Genomic DNA, 27178 nt, shown 5'->3' on the forward strand with positions numbered 1-27178 from the left:
AACCAAAGGTCAAACTGGGACATAGAGAGCCCTGTCTCAGAAAGAGTTTCCCTCTCTAGAATCTTATAACCTAGCTATGACTAGGGATCAAATTTATCTTGACAGACATTAAAAATATCAAAAGTAAGAACATGATTATCAAATATATAGTATGATGAGATATAGCTTAAAAAAGGACATATTTTGGGGGAATTGCATGTTTAAAATACAGTAGGTAGGGACTGAGATGGCTCAGGCTCAGGACTTAAGAGCACTTGCTGCCCTTGCAGAAGACCAGTTTGGTTCCCAGCATCCATGACTTCTCACAACCATCTGTAAATATTCCCAGAGGATCCGATGATCTCTCTGACCTCTACAGGCACCAGGCATGCATGTGGTGCACTTACATACATGCAATCAAACACTCATACACATAAAATTAATGTTTAACATTTTAAGTTGAAAATATATAGTAAGTAGTAAGGAGAAATACTTCCAAAGAAACTCTTTAAGATTGCTTTATATTCCTGTATTATTAATTTGTACGAAGCTTTCTGAAACGTTTCACAAGGTATATTAGTAAGTAATTCAGGTAAGACAGAACTCAGTAGAACAGAAAAACAAAGAGCTGTCTCTGCCATCTGTATAAAGGTTAGCCATAATTAAATGTGCTGTGAGAAGCAGACAGAGACACCAAAATATGCAGAATTCTATAGGAATTAAAGTGCTGTGGGCACATGGGAACAAGACAACCTAAGCAAGCCCAACAACAGTCTGAAAACTGATTATCCATGACAAAGTATCTATGCCAAGGAGACGAAATTCCTCATGAAACCGGTAAATGCACATTCCAGCCTTTCCCCTCAGCAATCATTAAGAATAGGATTATTCGTATAAGTATTGATCTGGGAGGCTGGGGACACTGCTTAGCTGGTAGAGTGCTTTCCTAGCAAGTACATGGCTCTAAGTCATGTCCTTAGCACCACATAAACCAGGCGTGGTGGCACCTGCCTGTAACCCTAGAAAGGAGAGGCGGGAGAATTCTATGCTATCCTCAAACTCCAAAGACACCAGGCATGCATGTGGTACACATACATACATGCAAGACATAAACATAAGATAGAATCAATGAACTGCTAAGAAAATTTAAAACAGGTAAATTGCAAGAAGTACATGAACATTAATAATCCAACATTATTAATCATCAGTGAAATGCAAATCAAACCCACAGTAAACTATCACTTGACATCTGAAACGGATAACCTCAAAATGATGAGAGACGTTCTGTCTGGGGTATTAATGAAAAAGAAATTACCTGGTGAAGGAAGCAAGGGAAATTAATACAGCCAGTATAGAGAACAATGGGGAGGGACCTCAAAAATTTAAAAACAAAACATCTATCAATCTCACTGCTGTGTGTGGAACCAAAGAAAATGACATCAGTCTGCCAAACTGCTATCATTGTAAGACTGTCAAATACACTCACAATACCCAAGATACAGAGCCAAACTCAATGCCGGTAACAAATAAATTAATGAAGATACACACAAATGGGATATTATTTGGTCTTAAAGGATGAGGTTACCCTGTCACTGTAAAACCCTGGGTGACCATGGAGGAAAATGCATTAAGTGAAACAGTCAAACACAGAAAGCATTGTGTGGAAAACCACTAATGTGTGCCATCTCAAGAGGTCAATCAGCGCAAGCAACAAAATAGGATGTAGTGCAAGATTAGGAAATGATTGTCAAAAATGCTGAATTTCAACTAGATAAAACGGAGTCCTAGAGACCTGCTGTGTAGCAGTGACTACAGTTAATGAAAATGTATTTATAATTATTTAATTACTTAATGTGTATATAAACATGAATACAGCCCAAAGAAGCCAGAAGAGAGCACTGAATCCTCAATAACTGAAGTATCAGACAGTTGTGAGCTGCCCACTGTGGGCGCTGGAAACGGAACTCAAACTCGGGTCCTTTACAAGAGCAGCAGGAGCTAAGCTATAATAACCGCGGAGCCAGCTTTCCAGTCTCCAAAATACAAATTGTACTTAAAATAAAGGTTTACGTACCTCGGTTTCCGAAATGCCAAACTGTATTGCTGGCATGCGAGACCCACAGTAGGAGTATAAACGATAGGCATGAATTTCTCAATATCAGACATCAGCACACTATAGAAGAGCTTCTCATTTCTATCTTGCAGATCCATCAACAGAAGATACCTGTGGAAATTGGACACAATTTTAGATCTATATCCAACAACCAAAATCTAATTGGAAAAATAGCTCTTAGAAATCTAATTTAAATCAAGTATTAAGTACATCTTTAGTTAAATAGAAAGCATGAATAATGAAGCCAGGCAGGGTGGCATGTGCCTCTAATTCTAACACTTAGGCCGCTCAGGCAGGAATGAATATGAGGACAGCTTGAGTTACACAGTGAGACCCTGCCTTAAAAAACAATAGCAACAATTTTTAGAAATAGCCTTTAAGGGACTGGGGAGATGCTCAGTGGGGAAAATGCCTGAGGTGCAAACATGAGGACCTGAGTTTGAACCTCGGGCATCAATGCAAAACCTGGGCATAGGGATCCATATCTATAACCTGGTGCTGGTTTACAGCGAAGCAAATCCCCAGAGCTCATTGGTCAGCCAGGTTAGTCAGTCAGTGTGCTCTGGGCTCAGTGAGGGATCCTGTCACAGGTGGAGGACTAGAGAGAAAGATAGCCAACGTCAACCTCTGACCTCTACAAGTGCAAGCTTGTGCATGCTCACACACACACACACGCACATGCACACATACACAAATGTATATATACAAAAAACTCAACATCTCAAAGAATGAGGAGACACAAATTGGATTATTACCATCCAAACATCACCATTATTGTGAAATAACATAATTTTGTTCAGTACTTGGACAGACATAGTCCTTATTTTATAATTAAAGAGATGAAAACACCAGAGTAGAGTTTCACCACTAACTCAAGCAAACTAATGGCCCTTCTTTGTTTCCTTCTTTTCTTTTTGAGACAATCTCACTGTGCAGTCCTGGATGACCTAGATAGCCACTGTACAAACCAGGCTGACATGAACTTACAGAGATCCACCTGCTTCTGTCTCCTGAGTGCTGGGATTAAATAAATGTACTGCCTCACCCCGCTTTTAACAGCCTTTCTCCATGCAGAGGCGTCTCTGGTCTGGTTATCCTTCTATGCATAGCCCTTTATGCATTTCAATTCAAACTACTCTGTACAACTAAAAAGTTGTGAAAAACTGTGTTCAGTAACAACGAGACCCTCTGCACTGATCTCTGGTGTGGGTCAGAGATCACTGAAGTGTGTGATTGTGTGCCAAAAGCTTAGTCTCTGCAGTGCCAATTGGAATGGGGCTGAGAAATTCAAGAGGTGCCATTAGCACTGGGAAAACTGCCCTCAGAAGAGACTAACATAGTTTCCACGAGCGCTTCTTTCAAAGGAAACTTACCTGATGAGATAGCGGCCCCTTCCAGCCATCAGATTCCATCCTGCTGTGGTGTGGATAAAAACCCATGCCCTGCAGGAAGCCCTACCAAGGCCCAGACTGCTCAGGACTGAAAGTCCGCATCACTCCGCCGTAAGACGGCCCTCAGAAACACCAGTAATGACTAATGATCAATTTTAGAAATGAGGAAATAAATTTTCTTAGGTATTTCTTCCTTTTGTGAAGAATATTCATGTTTACATATAAATATATTAAGTAAATGTGGACATATATAATTTTCTCATAGAAAAATTATCTTGAGAAAGGTAAACTGAGAATTCAAATGATCCTATGAGAGAGTAAATACTTTTTTTAAAAAATCACTATATTTGCAAACAAATTCTCCTTAAAGTTAACTATCCATTCCAAATCATGTAATACCTCAACTTTCTTTTATTAAAAAAATATAGCAGAGAGTGTAAGAGAAATATGTTCATAAATGTGTTACCTGTCAAAGTCAGAGTTAAGACGCTCAAAATTCTTAACTACCCTAAGGACTTGGATCTCCTGAGTGACGAAGCAAGGTGGTAACAATCCATGAATGTTCAGTTGCTGTCTCTCTTCCAGAGAAAATGCCAAATCCTAGGAAGAAAGGAAAATAATGATTTCCAGAGGAGAAAAAGGCAAATAGCTCACAGCACAGACCCTGGGGAGGGCAGGGCCTAGCGTTACTGGAGGTACACCAGCCAGCTGTGCACTAGCCATCTGCTTCCTTATCTACAGAACCTACGGTGAGAGTAGGAAATGGACAGGAAGAAACTACCAAAGAGCACACAGTGAGAGGCCTGAGAGACAGCGCACTCGACCAGGAACATGGCTGCTACGCAAACATGAGCAACTGGGCTGTGAGGCCCAGCACGCACATAAAAGCCAGGCCAGGTAGGTAGCACATGTCTGTAACTCTGGCACTAGGGGTGGGGACACAGGTGGACCTCCAGCTGGCCAGCCAATCAGTGAGCTCCAATGTCAGTGAGCACTCCTGTGTCAAAAAAGAAGATTGAAAGTGATCAAGGAAAACACCTAGTCTATCTGTAGCTTCCACATTTGCATATGCACACATGTGCATATAAATCCACATCCACACACATACATAATACAGTATACACACCATATACATGTATACACAAAAAATGAAAGATACAATCATTAATGTCAGAGAATATGAACGTGAATAGCCATCTATTTTTAAATGTGACTAGAAGTAGGTCAGCAGACACCTGCTGTGCTTCCAACTGGGAACTGGGTCAGGAAATAAACTGCATGATTTGCAGGGACGCATTTCAATCCTCCATCTCTGGTGATCTCCGACCAGCCTCATGCAATCCTGGTTACACTAATTTCTTCCCAAAACCAGATGCAGCACATTTTTAGTCTTCCATGCTTGGCATTTTTATCAAGAATGATTTTGTTGGCATCACAGAGTTTGGACATAAGACCTGGTAGACTCAAGCTGGATCTGACTTGAAAGCCTCCTACCTGAGGACTAGCTCTGATAGTATTGGAAGGCACTATGCAAGCTTCCCAGAGAGGGAGCAACCAACAGTCCTACCCTGCTGTAACATTTAAAAAGCACAACAGTGACCATCATGGCAAGAAATCCCTAAGGATGCAAGTGGCACTCATACCTTGTACATAATTGGGTTTGAGGCCCACTTAACTGAAGGAAAATGATTCCTGATACTAGAAATCAAGACAACTACCCAGGGCCGGTAAAGTCATGGATCTTCTAGAACCTACAACTGACACTTTACTAAAACACAGTGCTCCATAGATGCATTCTAAATATTTATCCTTCTACCCACAGGTAAGTGTAGTTCTTATCATCTGTCAAAGACACTCTGTTTTTCAACAGATGGAGACCTTTACAGAAACCAGTCAAACTGCAGAGATCAAGTCATTACAGAATGCCCAGCCTCAACTGGCCCATCTATAACCCAACTCCTACACCTAAGGTTCAGAGAACATCATGGAAAACAGGGAGAAAAAATGGTAAGAGACAGGAAACCAGGAAATACGCTGTGGGGTTTTTGTCTTCTAAAATGACAAGGAAGTTTAATTCACAGTACTTCAACTACCATATGGCTGCCTGAACAAGACATGAAGAAGTATTCCAGCGACAGACATGCTAATACAGAAGGGGGAAATCTCACATGGCTCCACCCATAAACAAAGAACCTAAGGAATATTGAGAGGAGGAAAAAAATCTTCTTCCCCAGGGATGAGCCCCCTAACTTGTTATTCAATACCAAATGATCAGCCCTGAAATCATAAAGATAACAAGTAATGTTAAATGGTCTGAACAGGATGTATTTATATATTCAAACATGTGTGTGGGTAGGAGAGAGAGACAAGAAAGACACTCAATTAAAAAAGAGGGAACAAGGGAGGGATGAGAAGGGGGACTTATGTAACTACACTCTAACTTTAAAAGTCCTTCTGTTGGGCGGTGGCGGCATAGACTCTTAACCCCAGCACTCAGGAGGCAGAGGCAAATGGATCTCTGTGAGTTCAAGGCCAGCCTGATCTACAGAGCAAGTTCCAGGACAGCCAGGACTATTACAAAGAAAGCCCTGTATTGAAAAAAAAAAAAAACTTCCCCAGCCCCCAAAAAAGAAAGAAAACCTCCTTTTTACCTTCTTCTCCTTTCAAGACTGACCCCAAGTGCTTGATCCTAAGGCATTTCTAGACTCATCACCATTATTATCCCCATGTCAAATTACCTGTTTACATAAGCATAGGTACTATAAAGCAACAATAATTGTAAAAGACTATAGAACTCGAGAACAAACAAATAAAATAGAAATAAGGAGCTGATACAAAATGGACCTAAAAGATTTGTTGGCGTACACTACAGGAAGTCAAAGCAAAGAGGCCCAACATTCGTTCGGAAGGAGATTGATATGGTAGAATGGAATGAGGAATCCTCTCTAGAAGATTCCTAGTGGAGATACTGGATCATAAAAGGCATCTATTCCAAAACTGGGCTGCTATTTCTTTAGGTCCATTATTAAGTGCTGACATGGCATGATGGATGGTTGCCCTGATAAAAATAAGATTAGACTAGGATAAAAAAAAAACTTCAGAGAACCTGTATGTCCTTTCTGCCATGTGAGGATACAAGACGGCTGTCTGTGAAGCAGGAACTGGGTCCCTCACCAGATACTACACTGTGTGGACTTGGGGCTTCCAAGCCTTCAGAAAGGCAAAAATACATACCTTGTATTTTAAAAACCCAGTCCAAGATATTTTACCATTGCAGCCCCAAACGACTAAGGCCTGGAACTTGTGATGCTACTGTTTCTTGACAGATGGACAGGAACACTAAAGATACAAATGGCTCTGCAGCCGTTCCCTGTCCCTGAATGTCCGTACAATGAGGACTAATGACTCTTGAATCCTGCCGTAATAACTCAATTTACTGCATACACAAAACAGGACATTTTCTCTGCTCCCCTCCCTGCCTCTCCTCTTCCCTTCAACCCTCTCTCTTGGTCCCCATGCTCCCAATTTACTCAGATCTTGTCTTTTTTTACTTCCCATGTAGATTAGACCTATGTATGTCTCTCTTAGGGTCCTCAATTGTGGTCTAAGTTCTCTGGAATTGTGATTTGTAGGTTGGTTTTCTTTGCTTTATGTTTAAAAACCACTTATGAGGGCTGGAGAGATGGCTCTACAGTTAAGAGCATTGCCTGCTCTTCCAAAGGTCCTGGTGGCTCACACATGGCGGCTCACAATCATCGGTGATGAGGTCTGGTGCCCTCTTCTGGTGTGCAGACAGAATATTGTATACATAATAAGTAAATAAATAAATATTTAAAAAAATAAAAACCACTTATGAGTGAGTACATACGGTAATTGTCTTTCTGGGTCTGGGTTACCTCACTCAATATGTTTTCTAGCTCCAGTCATTTGCCTGCAAAGTTCAAGATGTCTTTACTTTTTTCTGCTGTGTAGTACTCCATTGTGTAAATGTAACACATTTTCCTTATGCATTCTCCGGTCAAGGGGCATTTAGGTTGTCTCCAGGCTCTGAGTATGACAAACAATGCTGCTATGAACATAGCTGAGCACATGTCCTTATGGTATGATTGGGGATCCTTTGGATATATATACCCCAAAGTGGTATTGCTGGGTCTTGATAAAGGTTGCTTTAAATTTTCTAAGAAATCGCCATACTGACATCCAAAGGGGCTGTACCAGCTTGCATTCCCACCAGCAATGCAGAAGTGTTCCCTTTTCCCCACAATCTCTCCAGCATAAGTTGTCATCAGTGCTTTTGATCTTGGCCATTCTTACAGGTGTAAGATGGAATCTCAGAGTTGTATAACACAACATTTTACATACTGAATTTTAGAAACATATTGCTGAGAAGTATAGAATGCTGTTCAGAAAATTGATTGCATTATTCATTATGGAAAAATTACTTTTAAACTTAAAGCAACCAAAAGGGGACATTTGTGCAAGAATCATCTTCAAGATGGAAGAAATAATTCAACAGATTTTTCAATTGCATATATTCATGTGTCTATGTGTGTGTCTGAAACAGAACAGAAATTTGAACTTTTTTCAAACTACAAAAAGAAAGACTAGAAAGAAGAAAGGAGAAAGGAAGGGAAGGAGGGAAGAAAAGGAAAGTAGAAAGTTTAAGGCAAGAAAAAAACCCACCTCTCAAATAAATACAAATGGCAACGAGAAACAGTGAAGCACTAAATGTTATACACTGTGAGTGCCTGCAAAACTCCCAGCCAAAGCATGGTATTCTGAGAATACAGCTTGTGGTCAGAAGCACTAACATCATTCCTCGCTCAAGTAACAGTGGCACTTAGCCATCTTTACTCAGAGAGTCCACCAGGCCTTTTTACTTATGTTCTCCCCCATCTGGTCTGATTGAGCAGACCTCTATACAGTATACCATATACCATGCACCACGTAATGAGAATGCCATCTGGAAATCTCCCCGGTCTTTGATGTTTAGTAATTGCAGACTCCTACACTGCTTGCCAAATATTCGCAGACAAACTAAAGCACCAATTCATCTGTTAAAAACAAAACAAAAAAATATACTAATAATTAAGGCTTAAACATCTGGTGAAATGGGCCAAGTTAAAAGTGAAAAAAAAGGTTCCATTATTAAATTTATATCATTTTGTGACCCTTTAGGGTGTAGAAAAAAATCAGGGACTAAGGAAACTTAACTAGAATCCCTGGAACTTTGAGGATAATACATGATTCGACTTAACCATAGCTTTTATTTACCATATCACTAGAGGCATCGTTTCAGGACAATTTTACAGAAACTGGTAAGTTAGCCATGTCCAGAGGCTGGCAGTGAAGTGTTTCAAAGAAGCTGTACATTCCTGTTTTCCTGCATGGCCTGCACAACAAACGAGGGCTCCAGAGCACAAACAAAGGGTCCAACTTGCATTGGACTTCCGTCAAGTTTGTCATGGAGTTGAGAAGGTTAAATGTCCATACGCAGTTCAGGTTCCCAGACCGTCTGTAATGTTCACCCTCTCAGAAGACCCTCACACTCAAAGTCCAATCTGAGTTTCACTCTCTCTCTCTTTTCCTTCGGCCTTCAAGACTCCTGCACTCAACCAGCAGACAACAGAAGGCCATTCTGTTTCACTGCAAAGGGTGGCCAACAAAACAGCGCTTCTGGTGGATTCCGCAGAGCTTCCGGAGAAAACACGCCTCTTCTGCAGAGATCTGAAGCAAACCGCTAGCACGAGGGGATTCTGTTAGAAGTTCATATGCAAACACAGCCACTGAAGGAGCTGCAGGAGAGAGTCGCTGATTCAGCAGAAACGTGTCAGGAAACAAACACATTTTGTCCTTTTCAATGACCATCTTTAATGCTCACAGAGAACTTGTGTGGTTTGCATTCACTTGTCTCAGAATTATAACTAAAATTAAACCATGCAGAAATGCAAAAATTTTAACTCTTACAAAAAAATCTTGAGACGGATAACATACATAGGATGCTAACTATGATGACAAATTTATTAATGTGTTTATGACAACTGAAATAAGAGGACATAAATGGGTGTTTGTTTATCTAGTGCCTAGAATGCTACTTGACACTTAACAGGTAATCCACAAATTGTGAATTAACTCAACCATTTTCTGTAACCAGACACCATTTCTTCTTTCATGAAAGAAACATCACAAATTACAAAAGCAAGTGAAAGGTAACAACCACAAAGACACTACTAAGCCAAAAGCATCTCAGTTGTTCCACAGAGAAGACAAGTGAGGTGCAGCAGCCACCCTGCAGTGTTCATCACATGTTCATGAAGACAGGTACAGTGTTTCTGCTCGCTCGAGCACTCATCACACGCTCACCGCTAAAAGGAGACAACTGCTGACACGTGCAATGCAAACTCACCTCAAATGCATTAGGTCAAGTGAAAGAAACCAGCCTCCACTCACATGACGTTCTGGAAAAGCCGGGGCCCAGGTAGGGAGACGGCTCACCCCAGAGGGAGGGACAGAGAACGTTTGAGGTGACAGACTGGTTTTGGTGGAACTGGCTGCATAGCACTGCACACTGATAAAACTAAAAGAACTAGTGATGGAAAGAACATACAACCCGTCCACTACACCTAGTAGTGTCTAGTCAGTTCAGCAGATGATCTACTGACTTAAAATGAAGAAATGTAGTAAACAGGACTAAAAGTTTGTTCATATATTGTTAAACACAGTAAAAAAGGACTAAAAGCCATTACTGATATATTTCACATTCTAATTTTTAAGTATTTTTGGTTTAAATGATATGTCTTTGACTCCTTTTTATAGTCTACTATTTAAACTTATTTTATATAGATTTAATGTTATTGCAAATAATCTGACAAATCAATTTTTAAAAATATTTCTTCATACTTAAAATATTTTAGAATTTTGGAAATGTTTATTGCCATACATGTACAAGAGGATAATTTCCATTTTTTAGTTATTATTTTAAATCAAATAAATGAAATTGAAGCTAGGGGCATGCCTGTAATTCCAGAATGAGGGAAGTTGGAGAAAGGATGATTATAAAGTCAAGAGTTGCTGAAGCAACTACATAACAAGACCCTGTCTCAATACAGGTATAAATTTTTAAAAAGGTTAAATTGAGCTTAAATTTTTATTATCATATTTTGAATTTTACAACAGTTTATATACATATTTTACATCTATGAAAATAAAATCATTACTTCCCCATAGCTTTAGTCCTCAAAATTATTATTTAAATAAACTTTTTCCAATTAAAATAATCTTTTTATACTTTCCCTAGTGGTATGCAAATCTTGTTCTTGTGTGTATATATTGGTTTGTGTCTATGTGTGTGCAATGCATGTGGACATGCAGGCATGTGCATGAAGAACAGGAGTCCACACTGATCATCTTGTGTGTGTGTGCTGGTTTGTGTCTATGTGTGTGCAATGCATGTGGACATGCAGGCATGTGCATGAAGAACAGGGGTCCACACTGATCATCTTTTGTGTGTCTGTGTGTGCTGGTTTGTGTCTATATGTGTGCAGAGACATGTAGACATGCAGGCATGTACATGAAGAACAGGATCCACACTGATCATCTTGTGTGTGTGTGCTGGTTTGTGTCTATGTGTGCAATGCATGTAGACATGCAGGCATGTACATGAAGAACAGGGGTCCACACTGATCATCTTGTGTGTGTGTGCTGGTTTGTGTCTATGTGTGCAATGTATGGAGACATGCAGGCATGTGCATGAAGAACAGGGGTCCACACTGATCATCTTGTGTGTGTGTGCTGGTTTGTGTCTATGTGTGTGCAATGCATGTAGACATGCAGGCATGTGCATGAAGAACAGGGGTCCACACTGATCATCTTGTGTATGTGTACTGGTTTGTGTCTATGTGTGCAATGCATGTAGACATGCAGGCATGTACATGAAGAACAGGGGTCCACACTGATCATCTTGTGTGTGTGTGCTGGTTTGTGTCTATGTGTGTGCAATGCATGTAGACATGCAGGCATGTGCACGAAGAACAGGGGTCCACACTGATCATCTTGTGTGTGTGTTCTGGTTTGTGTCTATGTGTGCAATGCATGTAGACATGCAGGCATGTACATGAAGAACAGGGGTCCACACTGATCATCTTGCTTAGCTGCTCTCCACCCTATTGAGCCAGGTCTCTCAGTGAACCTGGAACTCATCAAGTCAGCTAGGCTGCCTGGCCAATGAGCTCCAGAGATCTTCCTGTCTCCGTTTCCAACTAGGGCTGGGGTTAGAGACGTGCACCACTATTTCACATGGGTGCTGGGAATCAAATGTAACATCTTCATAATTGTACACTGGGCACTTGATTAAATGCCTCCTCAAGGACAGACCCAGGTGTGGTGGGTGGTGACTTTCCAGGGAGAAGCAGGTGGGTCCCTGTGACTTCAAGGTCAGCCTGGTCTACAGAGTGAGTTCTATTCTACCTAATCCAAGTAAAGTAAATAAAAATGAAAAGTGTTCAAAGCCACTCTGAGGTATACAGCCTTGGACTCAAAAAAGAAAAAAAAATGCATAAATATTTTAAGGTAAAATCTAGCCTAACCAGAACCAGCAAGTTCCAGGTCAATAAGAGGCTCTGTCTCAAAAAGAGGAGGATGGCTCCTGGGGAACAACACTTGTCCTCTGGCCTCCACATACATGTGCACGCACACGCACACGCACACACACACACATACAAATAAAATAAAATCTTGCCATGTCTATCTCTCAAAACAGTAAGCTATCTGAAAACAAGTAAATAAAAGACTTACTTTAAACAGCACACATCTGTCAGCATCTCAAGTATACTGTTTCGGTGCAATGAGTCTTTAATATCTTGATTAACATATTTTTAAATATTTTCAATATAACTGGTTTTGTTTGCAGAACCAGGTACACTGTTTATTTTAAAGGGTGCGTTTAAGGTATATAATGAACTGTAAAGGGGCCTTTGGCATAAAACATGTCAAGAACTGTTGCAGAGAACTACGCTTCAGATTTTAAGGCACCTCTGACATAATGCCAGAAATTCCATAGGCAGCTTCCTCCACAGCTGATGTGTAGAGATGTTTTCTGACTTAAGTTTGCTACTTTATTGAGCTTGTAAAGCTTGTTGCATTGGTCAGAATTCATTGTATAGACACACACATATATGAGAATTACTAATTATAAGAGAACTATAATCGACTCACTGGCTGTGGGTCAGAAGAGCCGCAGTGCTACCTCTAACAAGCTGCAGACCCAGAGGGGTTGGTGCTAGCTACAGGACCTCTAACAAGCTGCAGAACCAGAGGGATTGGTGCTAGCTATAGGACCGAGAAGCCCAAAGTACAAGATCCTTGAAGGGAATTTATGGAAAAGGGAAAACTAAAAAACAACAACAACAACAGAAAAAAAAAAAAAAACAACCCAGAATCTGTTTTACTCAACTCAAAGGTTACTCTTATCCAGAAACACCCTCTAAGGCACTCCTAAAAAGAAATACTGACTGATCAAATGGATGGGCACCCCTGTGATACACAAAGTTAACACCACTCAGCTAATATTTTCCAACAAGTTATGTTGGAAAGTCTATGCTTCCAGTGTTATGTTAGTTACATTTTGCTGCTGTGATAAAGTACCATGACTATAAGCAACCTGGGAAGGACAGTTTAATTTTCTCTTCCATCTAATGGCCAAGGCAAGAACTCAAGGTAAGAACCTGGGGCTGGAACTGAAGTAGAATCATTATAAAAATGCTGTTTACCTGTCTGCTTCCTCGGGCCTGCTCAGTTACCTTATAGATCCCAGACCCTTCTGCCCAGGGACAGGACCTCTACCAATGTGCCACAGAGAAATGTAATGAAACCCACAAGACGGTAATAGTGGTACATTCCAAATGAGTAGCAAAATCTTAATGCTACATAGACTATAAAAGAGAAGTATTTCATTATTTCCAGAACTGATCAAGAAAACTGACTATGCAAAGAGATATTTCTAAATAAGACTTCTAAACAGATTAAAATACAATTATAAATATTAAAACAATGGGAAAGGAGAAATCCCAGAGTAAATATCAGAGAACAGACATCTAATAATGGTAGCTATACATCCAAATGTAACAATCACAATAAATATAAATGGTTTAAACATATAAATTAAAAGATACTATTAGAAACTGGCGATGACTGCATAGATCACCCCTGCTTTTCCACGTGGCAGTATTTCCAGCTACACATTGTAACTTGACGTTTGTGGATCCCTTAAAACCAGCAATAAACATCTTCATGCTACATGCTGTTCTCAAAGAAGGAATAATGTTTTCCATTTTCCTGATAAACTGAATTTTTCTGATGACTTTAAAAATCATAAATTGCCTGAGAAAATTAAGAATGAAATTGGTCTGATACATTCTGCACTTATGAAGTTTAAAGTTTCCTATTTTAAGATATAAGGTATTAAACTTCTCCCAGATGTCATACAGTGACTTTTAGTTTTTTAAACTTAACTTTAAAAGACAAAATTTAGTTTTAATGATTTTAAATTTGAAAATAAAAATTGTATGTTACATCTATTGGGGAAATGTATACACTGTAGAATGAATAACTTAAAGTAATTAACATATGTCACCCCCACATTCTTTATAAGAACACAGAATTTAGGAAGGTGTCTTTAATATGAAGGTGGTTGAAAAGTACTTGATTTAGAATCATAAATATTTTAAATTTATTCCGAATTGACTCATCACTATAAAGATTTCCTTCTCTCATTCACATTTTGTTTTTTATTTGGGGTAGGATTTCTAGTTGGTGGGTTTTGGGTTTTTTTTGGTCTGATTTTGGAGGATATTTTAGGTGGGGCCTCGCTGTCTGATCCAGATTGATGTACATTCTCCATGCAGTTCAGTTGATCTCAAATTTGAAATCCTCCTGCTTCCACCTCCGTTTAATTTTTCAGAACATGAACCCTGCACTGTCTGATAGAGGATCTTCACCTGTATTTCTTGTTTGTGTTTTTCCATACCTTTACTTGGCCATTCTGTAACATTTTGTTCTAGCTATTTGAGACAGGGCATCGTGTGGCCCAGGCCAGCTTCAAACTCAATATGCACTTATGGATAACCTTATTCCTCCAATCCCCCTGCCTTTTCCTCCTGGGTACTGGGTTTGTAGGCCTGCACCACAATGTTTATGCCATGCAGGAAATCAAGCCCTGTACTTTGTTCAAGATAGGAATGAACTCTACCAACTGAGCTATATCCCCAGCCCTGTTCTGAATAATTCTTCTGTATAGTGTAGTTAGTTTGAGCTTTATCAAATAATCAAAAACAAATTTTAGTAATCCAACTTGTTTATATTCACTGATCTGACCAATGTTTGATCATGATCCTATTATTACATTTGCCGTATGTTCTAAAATTAGGGCATTAGACGTCGAATTAGTAATAAGTTTAAAGACAGCAGAAGGATGGGCATTGCAAGTTTCAATTTCATTTCAGCTAACGGCCCAAATCATGAACTTAGTATCAAGCTCACTAACCAGACCTGTCACTATAGTTATCGGTCATCCTCATCTCAAAATTACTTATTTATCTTGATGCGGTAGTCTGTGCCAATAATCCCAACTACTCAGGAGACTGAAGCAAAAGATCAAGTAAATTCAAGGCTTGGGTAATTTATAAATGCAAAACTTTGTCTCAAAGTAAAGAAGTGGGGAGGAACACAGTTAGATCAGTGGTGGAGTTCTTTCTGAACATACAAAAGACCCTGGGTTCATTGTCCAGTACTGAAAAAAATAAGATTTTCCAAGCCTCTGATAAAATCTATGACTTTGACACATGTACATAGAAAAACAGGAAGCTGGGCTGAACTGGAGTCCCACAGGCAACACTGAGGACAAAAGAGTTACTCTGTAAAGATATGCCTTAATATCTTTCTAAAATCTCCACTTAAAGGAGCCAAAGCAGGAAAATCTTAGATTATGAGACATTAACTGATTGCTACCTTACTTCTTTCTCAAACCGAAATAATAGATACCACCAGAGTGTAGTAAACACAAGTGAAAGTATTACAATTGAAACTTCTTTAATTACATGTGGTCAGGGCTGCCAACATAAAGGACAGTACACAAGCAGGAACGTCTAAACAAAATGAATTTATTTTTCACAGTTGTGAAGGCTGGCATTCTGGGATCCACCGACTGGCAGGGCTGGTTTCATCCTGGCGTCTCTCCCACTCCACCAACTATCAGCTGCTCCCTGGGTCCTCACAGCTCTCTCTTCTATAATACACCTTAACTCTCATTATCATGGCGTCAGGGCCTACCCTAAAGATCTCCCTTCAGTTACCTAGTTAGGGACCTTACCTTACCTTTCTGATTACATTCTGAGGTACTGGGAGTTACAATTCCAACATAAGAATTCTGGAGTCATGCAATACATAGCATATAAAGGCTTTTCTAATGTGTGTGTCTGTGTCTGTGTGTGTGTGTGTGTGTGTGTGTGTGTGTGTGTGTTAATCTATAATATGAATGTACTATGTCACAATCAAGTCGGAAAATACCTTTGAAGACTCTGAATAATTTAAAAGATATTGTAACTCTTAAGACTGTACTGGAGTCTTTGGATCCGTTCACTATTCAGAGTCCTGTGAATACTCACGATGGAATCACCATCACGAACACAAGCACTCCTGCTGGTATTCTTAACCAAGAAAAAAAAATTATACCAGTGGCCTTTTAGTGTAAAAGCTCTGGAACTCCTAGCCCCATGTTTTTCCGAAAACATTTCCTATTGTTTTAATCCACAGTTACCAGTTTAGACTAGTGAGGGTCCAAGATAAACCATCTTCTACCTTCAAATTCATAGGCTCTGGGTGTCTGGGAACAGGAGGGTTGCTGGTTGACTTAGATATATTACAAATCTACCTCCACAGCCTCAGGAAAAATAATGGCATCTTTTTCATATTCTCTCTATTATGCAAAACAATAATCATTTGTCTTAACTACAGTGCTTTCTGCTCCTAATCGTAAGATGTGTTTCTTTCTCTTTTCCTCATAACAAACCAAAGTAGCTCTTGATAAGATGAAAAGCAGGCAGCTATGCAGTACTTCTCAGAAATTCAACTTTTAGATCCCAAAGTTAATAATGCAGTCCAAATTATACTTTTTTGAGAAACTGTCACTAGCTACAACTGGATCAAAATTCCCACAATACCTAAGAGGGGAAGCATGTGGAGACGCATAGGAACCATTACAGATAATAAAGTTACCAATTAGTGTTTTCCCACCAATGCATAAACAAAGTGAGAAATAATAAAAATAATATTTTGTTGTACATATAATTTTAATTTTTGTACAGTTTATAAACCATAAATATTGGCCACATAAAATTTCTGAAAACACAAATATATAAACCATCTAAATCAAAAGCTATCCTAGAAATAAAAAATTTTAAATTAGACATGCCACATATACATCTCTATATGGTGGGAATAGATGAGCATCTCAAAATAGTACTTCAGGCTGCAGGGTATGGTGGTTCACACCTGCAATTGTTGTACTCAAGCGGCTAAGGCAGGAGGATTGCTTTGAGTTCAAGGCCAGCCTAGTCTATATAATGAATTTCAGACCAGTCTGGGATATACCAAGTCAGATTCTGTCTCAAAAAAAAGTGTGTGTGTGTGTGTGTGTGTGTGTGTGTGTATGCTATGTTCATAAAGATAGCAAATCCCCTAAGCATGAGACAGATGTACATCCCAGTTATGATGGAATCAGTCTGAAGTGATACATATTTGATTATTAGCAAGCAATAAGGTTTAGAATTCTGAAGACCCTTTGTCTCTCAGGGTTTTTTATTTCATGTCTACTGTTAACTTTGATTTTGCCAATTTTTACCTCCTTAAGATTATCCATAAGTTGGTGTGGGAGGTCCTTCTGTCTGCGTGTTGCTTTCTTGGCTAATGAATAAAGAAACTGCTTTGGCCTGTAGATAGGGCAGAACTTACGTAGGCGGGGAAGATGAAACTGAATTCTGGGAAGAAGGCAGAATGAGAGAGACACTATGGAGCCACCAGAGTCAGACATGCTGGAACTTTGCTGGTAAGCCATAACCTCATGGTGATATACAAATTAATAGAAATGGGTTAAATTAAGATGTAAGAATTGGTCAATAAGAAGCTAGAGCTAATGGGTCAAGCAGTGATTTAATTAATACAGTTTTTGGGTGGTTATTTCGGGGCTAAGCTAGCAAGCGGCCGGGATGAACAAGCGGCCCTCCTTCTGAAACAATAAGTAGTTAAAAGTTCACAGATTGTGAAGAGTAAGCCAAATTCTAACATTTCTAACTATATTCCATCATACACTAACAGACTGAAATGAACTTTAGGCTTCAGTGTAAAGGTGCATTAGTTAGAGATAAGTTAATTAGTTACATTTGTGAACATACTGTCTTAGGATAATGCCAGAACTAAGACTTGGGAAGCCACCTGCACTTGTTGGGGTGGTGGCTAACGTCTTTAATTGGAGCATTTGAGAGGTAGAGGCAGGCAGATCGCTATGAGTTCAAGGCCAACCTGGTCTTCACAGTGAATTCCATTCAGGCCAGCCAAAGCTACACAATCAGACCTTGACTAAATAAATAAATAAAACCAACAAAGTAATAAATACAAAATAATATGGGACAACCGAATTTATAAGTGTTAATCATTAAATAATGATAATGGAAATAAGATAATTAGGAAAGGCTTCCCCAGGGAAATTATTACTGAATCAATTAATATCATTTCAATTCTAGGAATTATACAAAAAAAATGGAAAGAAGAAAATCATCAGATATATTTGAAGCTGAAGGCTAAGTTTGGGAGTTAATCAGATGGATCTGCTATATATAGGAAAACAATAATTTTACTTCAACTTAGTAGGAAAAACACTCTGAATACCTGACTAACAGAAGGAGACAGTGAATGAAAGGTTAAGTGGTGGAGAAGCTGGAGATGTTGTCTGTGTGTGCGTGTGTGCACAAACAAACTGTGTGAGGATGCCTCTAGCTGTGAGCTACCTGATACAGGTTCTGGGAACTGAACTCAGGTCCTCTGCAAGGGCAGCTGTCACTCTTAACCACTGAGCCATTTCCCCAGCCCCCACAGATGGCTTCATCCACACCTATATGGAAGGAGATAATACTAACAAGTGTGTCTTAGTAACCCAAAGGCAGGATCATAAAATTCTTTCTACAACCAGATGACAGGCTAGGCTAGGCTATTAGGAGACATTTAGAGAGTTAAAATTAGCATCCCTTTGGTGTCAGGTCACCTCAAAGTAAAAAAAAAAAAAAAAAAAAAAAACCTGAATTAAAAATCCTGTCCTACTAATGAAGACAGAGGACTCTTGAATGTACAACAGATGAAGAAAATCCCAGTTAACCACTTTTAATGACATTACTTTCATGAGGCACCATACTGATCCTAAGTCTAAATAAATTCATTTTATTGATTGCCCCAGGATGACCCAGATGTTTTTTTTTTCTTTTTTGGTCTTTCGAGACAGGGTTTCCTCTGGGTAGCTTTGGAGCCTGTCCTGGAACTCACTCTGTAGACCAGGTTAGCCTCAAACTCATATAGATCCGCCTGCCTCTGCCTCCCGAGTGCTGGGATTAAAGGTGTGCGCCACCACTGCCCGGCTGACCCAGATTTCTAAGCCACTATTTTCTCTGTATTTAATGTATTAGAGGAAAATGTGTGAACACATTAACGCTACATTTTTCTACCATTGGTGCAAGAACTTTGTGACAATGCTATCCTAAATTGGCATCAGCTGTTACAGGACAGGCGCTTCTGAACACTGTGGAGTGAGCATAATTTTGCTAAGGGATGGTCAAGCCTGTCTACCCACTCTTAACAAAGCAAACAGGTTATACTACTCAGGTGATCTTGCCAAAGCAATCCATGATTTCGTCATAAATTAGGGCAGGCAGGTAACAGGTGAGTCGTAAGTGGCTCTGTCACGCCAAAGTTTACCTTTGTTTTAGTGAAAATAAGCCTCGACCTACAAAGTAATAAAGGAAGAAAAAAATCAAACTGACAATTAAATTAATTTTTGAGGGAAAAATAAGTAGGAAAAGTTAAAATTTTATAGCATGTACCATAAAATAACTGTAATAATAAAGATTTGTAAATGTCACCTCAAAAAATTGGAAACTCAAACTAGCTATAATATATGAAATAATCACACGTCTTCAAGTTACTAATAATGATCAACAAGTCACTAATAACACAACTAGCGGGTAATGAAGAGATCCACTTCTTAATAAAAAAGGAGGTTCACTGAAGGGATAACCCAAACGACTGAACAGGCCTCCATGCTGACACTCAGGTCACGCTCCATGTACTGAATAAATAGGAACTGTCAGGAACACACACACACAGCAATCTAAAGACAAACCACGCTGTAAAATAAGACCTAGTTATTTACAAAAAAAAAAAAAAAGATTGATTCTAAAGTGTTTTCATTTAGGAGAGTTCTTGGGTGTGGAGTGGGGAGAAGAGATGTCACAGCTTGGGAAAAAAAGAACTCTGGTTAGGGCATACACTGAATTTCCTTTCAATAAATAAAAAAAGAGAACAGGTTAAAGAAAATAATAACTTTCCTAGAGCTAGAATTTAGGAAGAAAAAAATGAATAAAATAACCCGGCTTTACCACAATCTCTCATAAGTTTTCCTACCAAGGCATGCATGCAGGGTCCATGACAAGCCACCCACCATGCATCCTTAGCCTCTTAACCATACCATGCCAGAAACCAAGAGGCCCTGCATCCCCCACATGGTCGATGGGCTCCCAGGCACTCAGAACCCATCTCTGTTCAGGCAGGACCAGCAGAGCCACCGTCTCCACAGCAGCCTCCAGTCACTATCAGTCCTGCCAGTCACCTGTACAGGGATGGCACGTCGCGGCTGTCCTGGCCGCCCGCCTGCCACCCTCACGGAAACCGCTCAGTTGCCACACTGGTCCTCACGTCCCTTCCCGGGCTGGGCTCCTGGTTCTCGGGAGAAGGGCAGACAAAGCAGTCCCGGGCACAAGTTACATCTCTCCCGGTGGTTCCCCAGCGGATGCCGAGGGGCGCGGGCGCCGGCTCCGCCGTGGCCTCCCCGGACGTCTCCTCGGTGGGACGCGGCTCCCCGCGGCCCAGGGGCCGGCAGCGGGGCCCGGGGCGGCTCGGGGCCGCGGGGCCGCGGGGCTCACCTTGTTGAGATGCGGGTCCCGCGTCAGCAGGTAGCCGCGCTGGTGGGTGTGGCGGCGGCGGGGGGCTCGGGGCTCCATCGTCGTCACGGTGGCGGGGCGGGCGCGGAGTGCGGCGGGCGGCGGCCGCGCGAGGGAAGGCCCCGCGGCCGGGGGCGGGCGTGGGTGGCGAGAGGGGGTGGCGAGGCGGGAGGAGCCCACGCCTAGCCGCCGCCGCCGCGGCCGGGCGGCCCGCGAGAAGCGCTGAGTCACGGCGGCATCTGCCGAGCCGCCGTGCGAGCAGGCGGGGGCGGGGCGCCGTGCGGGCGAGTGGCGGGCGGCGAGCGGGCCACCTGGACCCCGGGTGAGGGGCGGACCGCCCGGCCGCCTGGCATCCTCCGCGTGGGCTACTGTCCTCCCCTAACCCCTCGGTTCTGGATGCCAGCCATGCCCCAGTGCAGGAGGGGATGAACTTTGACACAGAAATCCCAGGCCTTGATGGCACTGGGCGAGGGAGCGACTCCTCGGCTGTTTCTAAGTCGTGTATAATTGGAATTTTATCTGAATGTGATAAGCGGCAAGGTGTTAAGAGTCCAGGAGTCCAGTGAACAGTCCTACTGGGCTTAAGGACAGTTTCCTGAGTGTTCTGGAAACCAAGATGTTAATTTTGCGAGACTGTGGTTTCTTCTTTGATGAAAGAGGGTCAGGATAAAAGGTCTGCCAGTATTGAAATTCTGTGGTTGTATTATTGATATTTATACTTGAAGATACAAGGACTGGAGAAGTAGTCCGATCCCACTCGGCCAAAAGGAATGTCTGATTAAAGGAAAAAAAGCCAAAACAAAAAGTAGCCTTCAGATGCCAACGCCTTCCGTGCCCCATTTCTTTTCAGTAAAGTAGGATGACCAGATTCTATGGTCTTCATCTAGACACTGCAGGGCAGTGTGTGGGGTTATTTATTGCCTTTGTACCAATAAAATAGACGTTCCTACATTTCTAATTGTTTTGCTTCACCTATCAATACAACAGTAGTTCTTGGGCTATGTTTGAATGAATACAGAAGTTTCTTTGGCCTACTTTTTAAATTGAATAGAATCAGGTATTTTATAGAGAACGTTTTATTAGCATCGCAGAGTTCTTCAAAAACAATTCTCTTTTTTAAGTACACCTTTCATTGTGAATTTTATAATCCATAAATAATTAACCCCATAACATCTGAGAAGAAGGTGTACTTTACAAAGCTCACTCTCCTAAATTAGAGGAGGCGCTTTTCAATTAGAGTCCTTTGTGTGAGCCAAAAACAGTTTAACAGCCCATCTCGAAGATGGTCAAGGGGAAGCAAAATAAAACGGTATAATGAAGCTGTTAGCACATGAATTTAGAGATGTTACTTGTCCATTCCTGTTTCTGGAACTTAAGGTCTGTAGCCAGGAGCACAGATACAGAATAACCCATAAAGACCAAAAGGCCTCTTGCTACAAGCCAGCATTACAGAGGGTTAGAAAGAACAAAATCCCTCCAGGGTAGGTAAACTTCATATCTTTTACTTGTACGTTTGCCGCTCTTCCTAGGACAGTTCCGGTCTTCCAAGGAGCTAATTTGTACATCCACACACACTTCCAAAAAGGACTCCAAAGAACTAGTTCCCCACGTGCCCACAAGAACACCACACTTTTCACTCTTTTTAATCGTTTGAAGAATTAGATTTTATTGCCAAAGACATAAATAAGTGCGTAGATTTAAAAAAGCAAAAACAAAACTCCTTTGCCCTCACTTCACTTGGAAGAAACTGCACTTTGCAATGTCACTCTGTACATAATTGATAATGCTAAGAATGTTAAAAATAGGTGCTGAAGAGATAGCTCAGCAGTTAAAAGCACTTAATGCGCTTACAGAGGTCTCAAGTTCAGTTCCCAAGGTCCAAGCGGTGTGGCTTACAACTGTCTGGCACTCCAGCTCCTCAGACACTGAGTGCATGCGGTATACTCCATACATGCAGGCAAACATTTATATGCATAAAATAAATTATAAAAAAAAACAAAAAGAAGGATGTTCAAAGTAGAGACTGGAGCTGTGGCACCTCGGTAAAGCGCTTGTTTAGTGTGACTGAAGTTCTTAATCCGACCTCCAGTGCGTGAGGTATTCAAAATACATTCAAAATATTTGCTGAACACTTACCATACACTAACCTTCAGGCTGGGACACCAGTACACAGACTGTCAACATACAGGAAAAGATGTAGAAAATCACAACAGCTAAACTTTGAGAAATTAGAGTGTATTTCAGCAATTAGCAATATGAAGTCTCATTTTAAAATATGCTTTTAATTATTTTTTTTAGCACAGGATGTTTTCTCCTTAAGTACCTGAAAATATCTTTAAATGATGGAAGCATTTTCTCAGGGGTAACTACAAGAGAAAATCCATAATGCCTCACTTTACATGTATGTAGCAAACATGTCCTCCACTGAGGTAGTCCTGGAAATATTCCATCAACATGGAAATGGGAAACTATTCGTGTAGACAAGTCATAGCTGACATACTTGTCCACCAAAATGCATTAAAGCGGCTAGTTACGAATCTGGACTCTGCAGTCAGATTTCCTTGGCTTGTTCTAGTTTGTCTGTCCCAAGCTTGTGTGCCCTTGACAACTTAGTAAGCTGCCTGTCTCCCTTACTTTCTTTAATAAGAAGAACTCTTTATTTGTGAACTGAAAAGAAAAGAAATCAGGCATATCATTCTAGATTCCTAATTTTATCTTTTTTCCCCCTTTTTAAAGTGGAAACATAGTTCCCCCACTGCCCCAGATTTGCAGTTGAGTTTCCCATGTTTGGGGAAACCTCAGGGGTTAGCAAACTTGGAGTGGGATGATGAGCTTTGCCTTAGGAAAGCTGCCTACGTGACCATGGTATTTCCCCTGCCAAGTAAGTCTGCAGTTTACCTTTTACAGTGAAAACATGATCATCTGCCACTACAAAAAGAAAATTAATTTGGGTGTTATCTTTGTTTTGCTTTTGTGCTTTGGCTTTGGGTTTGTTTGTTTGTTTTGTTTTTTGGTTTTGTTGGGTTTGTTGTTGTTTTTGAGACAATTTCCCTAAATAGCCCAAGCAGGCCTGGGACTTGTGATTCTTCTGCTCAGTCTCCCGAGTACTGGGATTATAGGTGTATACCACCATGCCTGACTTCTAAACTTGTTTTAGGAATAGAAATTTTACTTACAACTTTAAGAGTGAGAGGCCTTCATGTTACAAAGCAGGATAAAAAGGACTTTATACGGTTAAGTATTAACCCTGTGTGATTGATAGTATTGTGCTCAAATTCTCTGTATTCAATTCTCTTTTATAATAAAGTAAGTGGTTTTTGAAATTGTTTTTGTCTGCATCCTATTTTTTTTTTAATTCAGAGAAAAGTTATTTGGAGACAGATTCATGGAAGGATTTTTGTTTTGTTTTGGTTTGGTTTGTTTTGGTTTGGTTTGACTTTACCAGATATCACATAGCTTCCCCGATATGTAATTTATCTATCTAGGTCTAAGGTCAGCTATGAAGTGTATGCTAAAGTTCGCCTTTCTCATTGGCTCCTCTAGGCTGAAGAGCAGGAGTACTGTTCAGTCTACAGGAATGAGAAAGTGCCTTCCTCTCCAAAGTAGAGAAGGACATAGAGTATCCCAATCGGGTACAACACATACTTCATTGCTCTGTGACATTGCCTCAAGACAATTAACGGTAATCACCATGTTCTCTCCTATGGTTGCCATGCAGGCCTAGTGCGAGAATGGTCTGGTTTCTTAGTACTGGTGAGAGGAACTGACATACCCATCAAGTCCCAGCTACTCTGAAGGCAGTATGACTTTTGAAGCAGGAATTCATCAAGCCAGCCTAGGGAACATAGTGAGTGAGAGCTTATCTCAAGAAAGAAAGGGAAGAAGAGGGAAGAGAAGGAGAGGGGAAGTACGCTTGGAATAAAGTATATCTGCCTGGCAGTTGGGGCCTGTCTGGTTACATATACATATGCCCTGTTTCCCTCTGTATCTGTCTTCAGGGAATCTCAGGATCTCTTTATATGTGGCTCCTCATTATGGGCTGATTTGAGGTTCTCAACACTAGCAAACAATTGACATGGAGCCTGGCCTGTATGGATGCCGAACAAGTATTCCAAAGTACAGGCTAGACAGTGTTTTTCCTCCAGACCTAGCCCGGGAAGTCACATATTGCCAGTTCTCTGTTACTCCAAAGCTGTTCCAATGGGAGGAATGTCAAAGTCACATTGCAAGAAGGGTTCGCTTGCTGCAGAAGTGGTTGAAGCAGCTTTGAAAATACGCTCTTCCGCTCTGGTCCATGAAGCACTCTGTTCAACTGTGCCCATCACTAGCTCACCTAGAATATGTAGTGGGTGATAGGCTTCACATAGATTACAGACAGGTGTATAAAATGTGTATAAGTAAGCAAGTTGAGAAGAACTTAGCTCAGTAAAGTAATTTAAAGAGTGCATATATTAGACTGATAAAGTACCAGCTCATGAGGACCTGAATCAATCCCTAAAAGCCAGACTTGGAGCATGCACTTATAACAATCCCAGCATTGCGGCAGCAGATATGAGGGGGGCCCCTGGGCTCCCTGGGCAGCTAGCTTAGCCTAATCAAGTTCCAGGTCACTGCGAGATCTTGTTGTAACAAGGTGGGCAACTCCTGAAGAACAACACACAAGGTGACCTCTGGCCTCCACACATATGCACATGTATACATGTGAACCCACGCACAAAGTATAGCATCATAATTCAGTTCAAATTCAGACTTAAACCCTTAGGGTTATTTTCAGTATATCTGTTGCCATGGTTACTGCTGATAACTGTCTAGGAAGAGGTTTCAAAACGCCTTCCAAATTCCTTTCCTTGTGGATTAGTGAGATGTATTTTCTTTAAATTTTTTGAAAACTAGAAATCCCTTAAGAATATGTTAAGACTCAGTCAGAGTGTTAAATTACCCACAATACAACAGTCTGAAAATGTACCTGAAGTATCACAATTATATCACTAAATTACACTAGTTTCATAGAAGGTTAATAAGGAGCCATGAAAGAATTACATATTTGAGGCAGGCCAGCTTCTTCTACAGAGAGAGTTCCAGGACAGCCAAGCTACACAGAGAAGCCCTGTCTCAAACAAACAAACAAACAAAAAATATTTGAAACATGGCTGAGCCTGTTAGAACCATGCATTACTTAGCTGTAATAACCAGTATAGTAATAATTAATAATATTAAAAATAATGCCAGAATCTGAATAGTGATGATAATTTTTTAATTTAGAAAAACATGCTCCAAGACTGTTAACAGTACATTTTGATTTATAATTCTACCATGTTTGAGGCTTACATAAAGGGCATATATTATTTCGCATGCAGGAAAAGCATTTTGAAAAGTTTGCAGCATACTTGGAGGTGGGGGTGTGATCAATGCATTATTCTGTATGGTCTGGGGGAATCACAGTCTTTTTCTCCTCCGTTCCTGATGGTGGAAGTTGCGGGTCAGCCGGCTATTTCATCAGCGTCATGGATAGTGAAAACTCCTGACAGCTTACCAGCGGGCACTTAATCCAGCCACAAAATGCCAGCTTAAGATGGGCCAGCTAAATTTCATAATACCGTAGAGTGCCAAAATCCTGTGCAGATCCACTCAGCTCTCCTGACTCTGGAGTAACTAGATTAAAAAACAAACACAAGTGATCTAAAGATAAAAACATAAAGTTAAAGAACTTTGCGGAAATGTCAAACTTAAAAAATATATAGAGAGATCAAATTTACGATTTAACCCTGATTTATCTAACTAACAGGTTATTGTATATCTTAATTAATTCAAATGTTCAAATACAACATGATGTTAATCTCTAAGTAATTATTTTATGTAGAATTTTACTTCTTGGTATCTATATATTCTGAATATCTTAATAGTAGAAAAAGCCCACATATAATTTTTTTCAAATCGAAGTTTGACTTGAAAAACATGTTAACATTTTTAAATGTCTTCCTGGGATGAGAGGCAAATTATTGCTTTTAAACTGGCATTTACTTTGAGCACCATGTTGAACTACTTGCCTTCTTATTTAAAAAATTTTTTAAAAAGTAATCAGAAAAAGTCCTCAAAGACCAAAGAGCTTTATTAGGTTACTTTATTCCCTTTGAGGAATCTTAACAGACAGAATATTCTTGCTTTTGGAAGCCAGCTCGTAACATATAAACTTTGTTAACTCAGAGCCCAGGAGCTATATCTGGTGGCTAGCATCCAGGGGCCCACGAGAAGCACAAGTAAGCCAGTATTAAATACCAGCTCTCCCTCTGTAATGCCACCAAAAATTTGGCTTTCAGTGTAGCCCTGAGCAGACACTGCTGGTGTAACGGCACTGCTCCAGACTTTCTGGATTATGGGAGAGGCAGTGTGTTGAGGAAGGTTATGCTGGGAGAGTTACACAAGAGATTCATTCATGGTGG

General features: G+C 40.5%; 1 protein-coding gene across 1 annotated transcript in view; it reads right to left on the reverse strand.

Moving 5' to 3' along the window:
• Me1 (malic enzyme 1) overlaps positions 1-20873 on the reverse strand; it is a 113561-nt gene extending 92688 nt beyond the window's left edge. Inside the window, exons 1-3 of the mRNA XM_085689482.2 lie at positions 20721-20873; positions 3950-4083; positions 2054-2203 (exon numbers count right to left, since the gene is read on the reverse strand). Coding sequence (XP_085545608.2) covers positions 2054-2203; positions 3950-4083; positions 20721-20798 — 362 coding nt within the window. The 5' untranslated portion in view covers positions 20799-20873. The remainder of the gene's footprint in view (positions 1-2053; positions 2204-3949; positions 4084-20720) is intronic.
• Positions 20874-27178: the final 6305 nt, after the last annotated feature.

Source organism: Myodes glareolus, chromosome 4 (assembly GCF_982192425.1).
Source record: "Myodes glareolus chromosome 4, mMyoGla1.1, whole genome shotgun sequence".
Classification (NCBI taxonomy): domain Eukaryota; kingdom Metazoa; phylum Chordata; class Mammalia; order Rodentia; family Cricetidae; genus Myodes; species Myodes glareolus.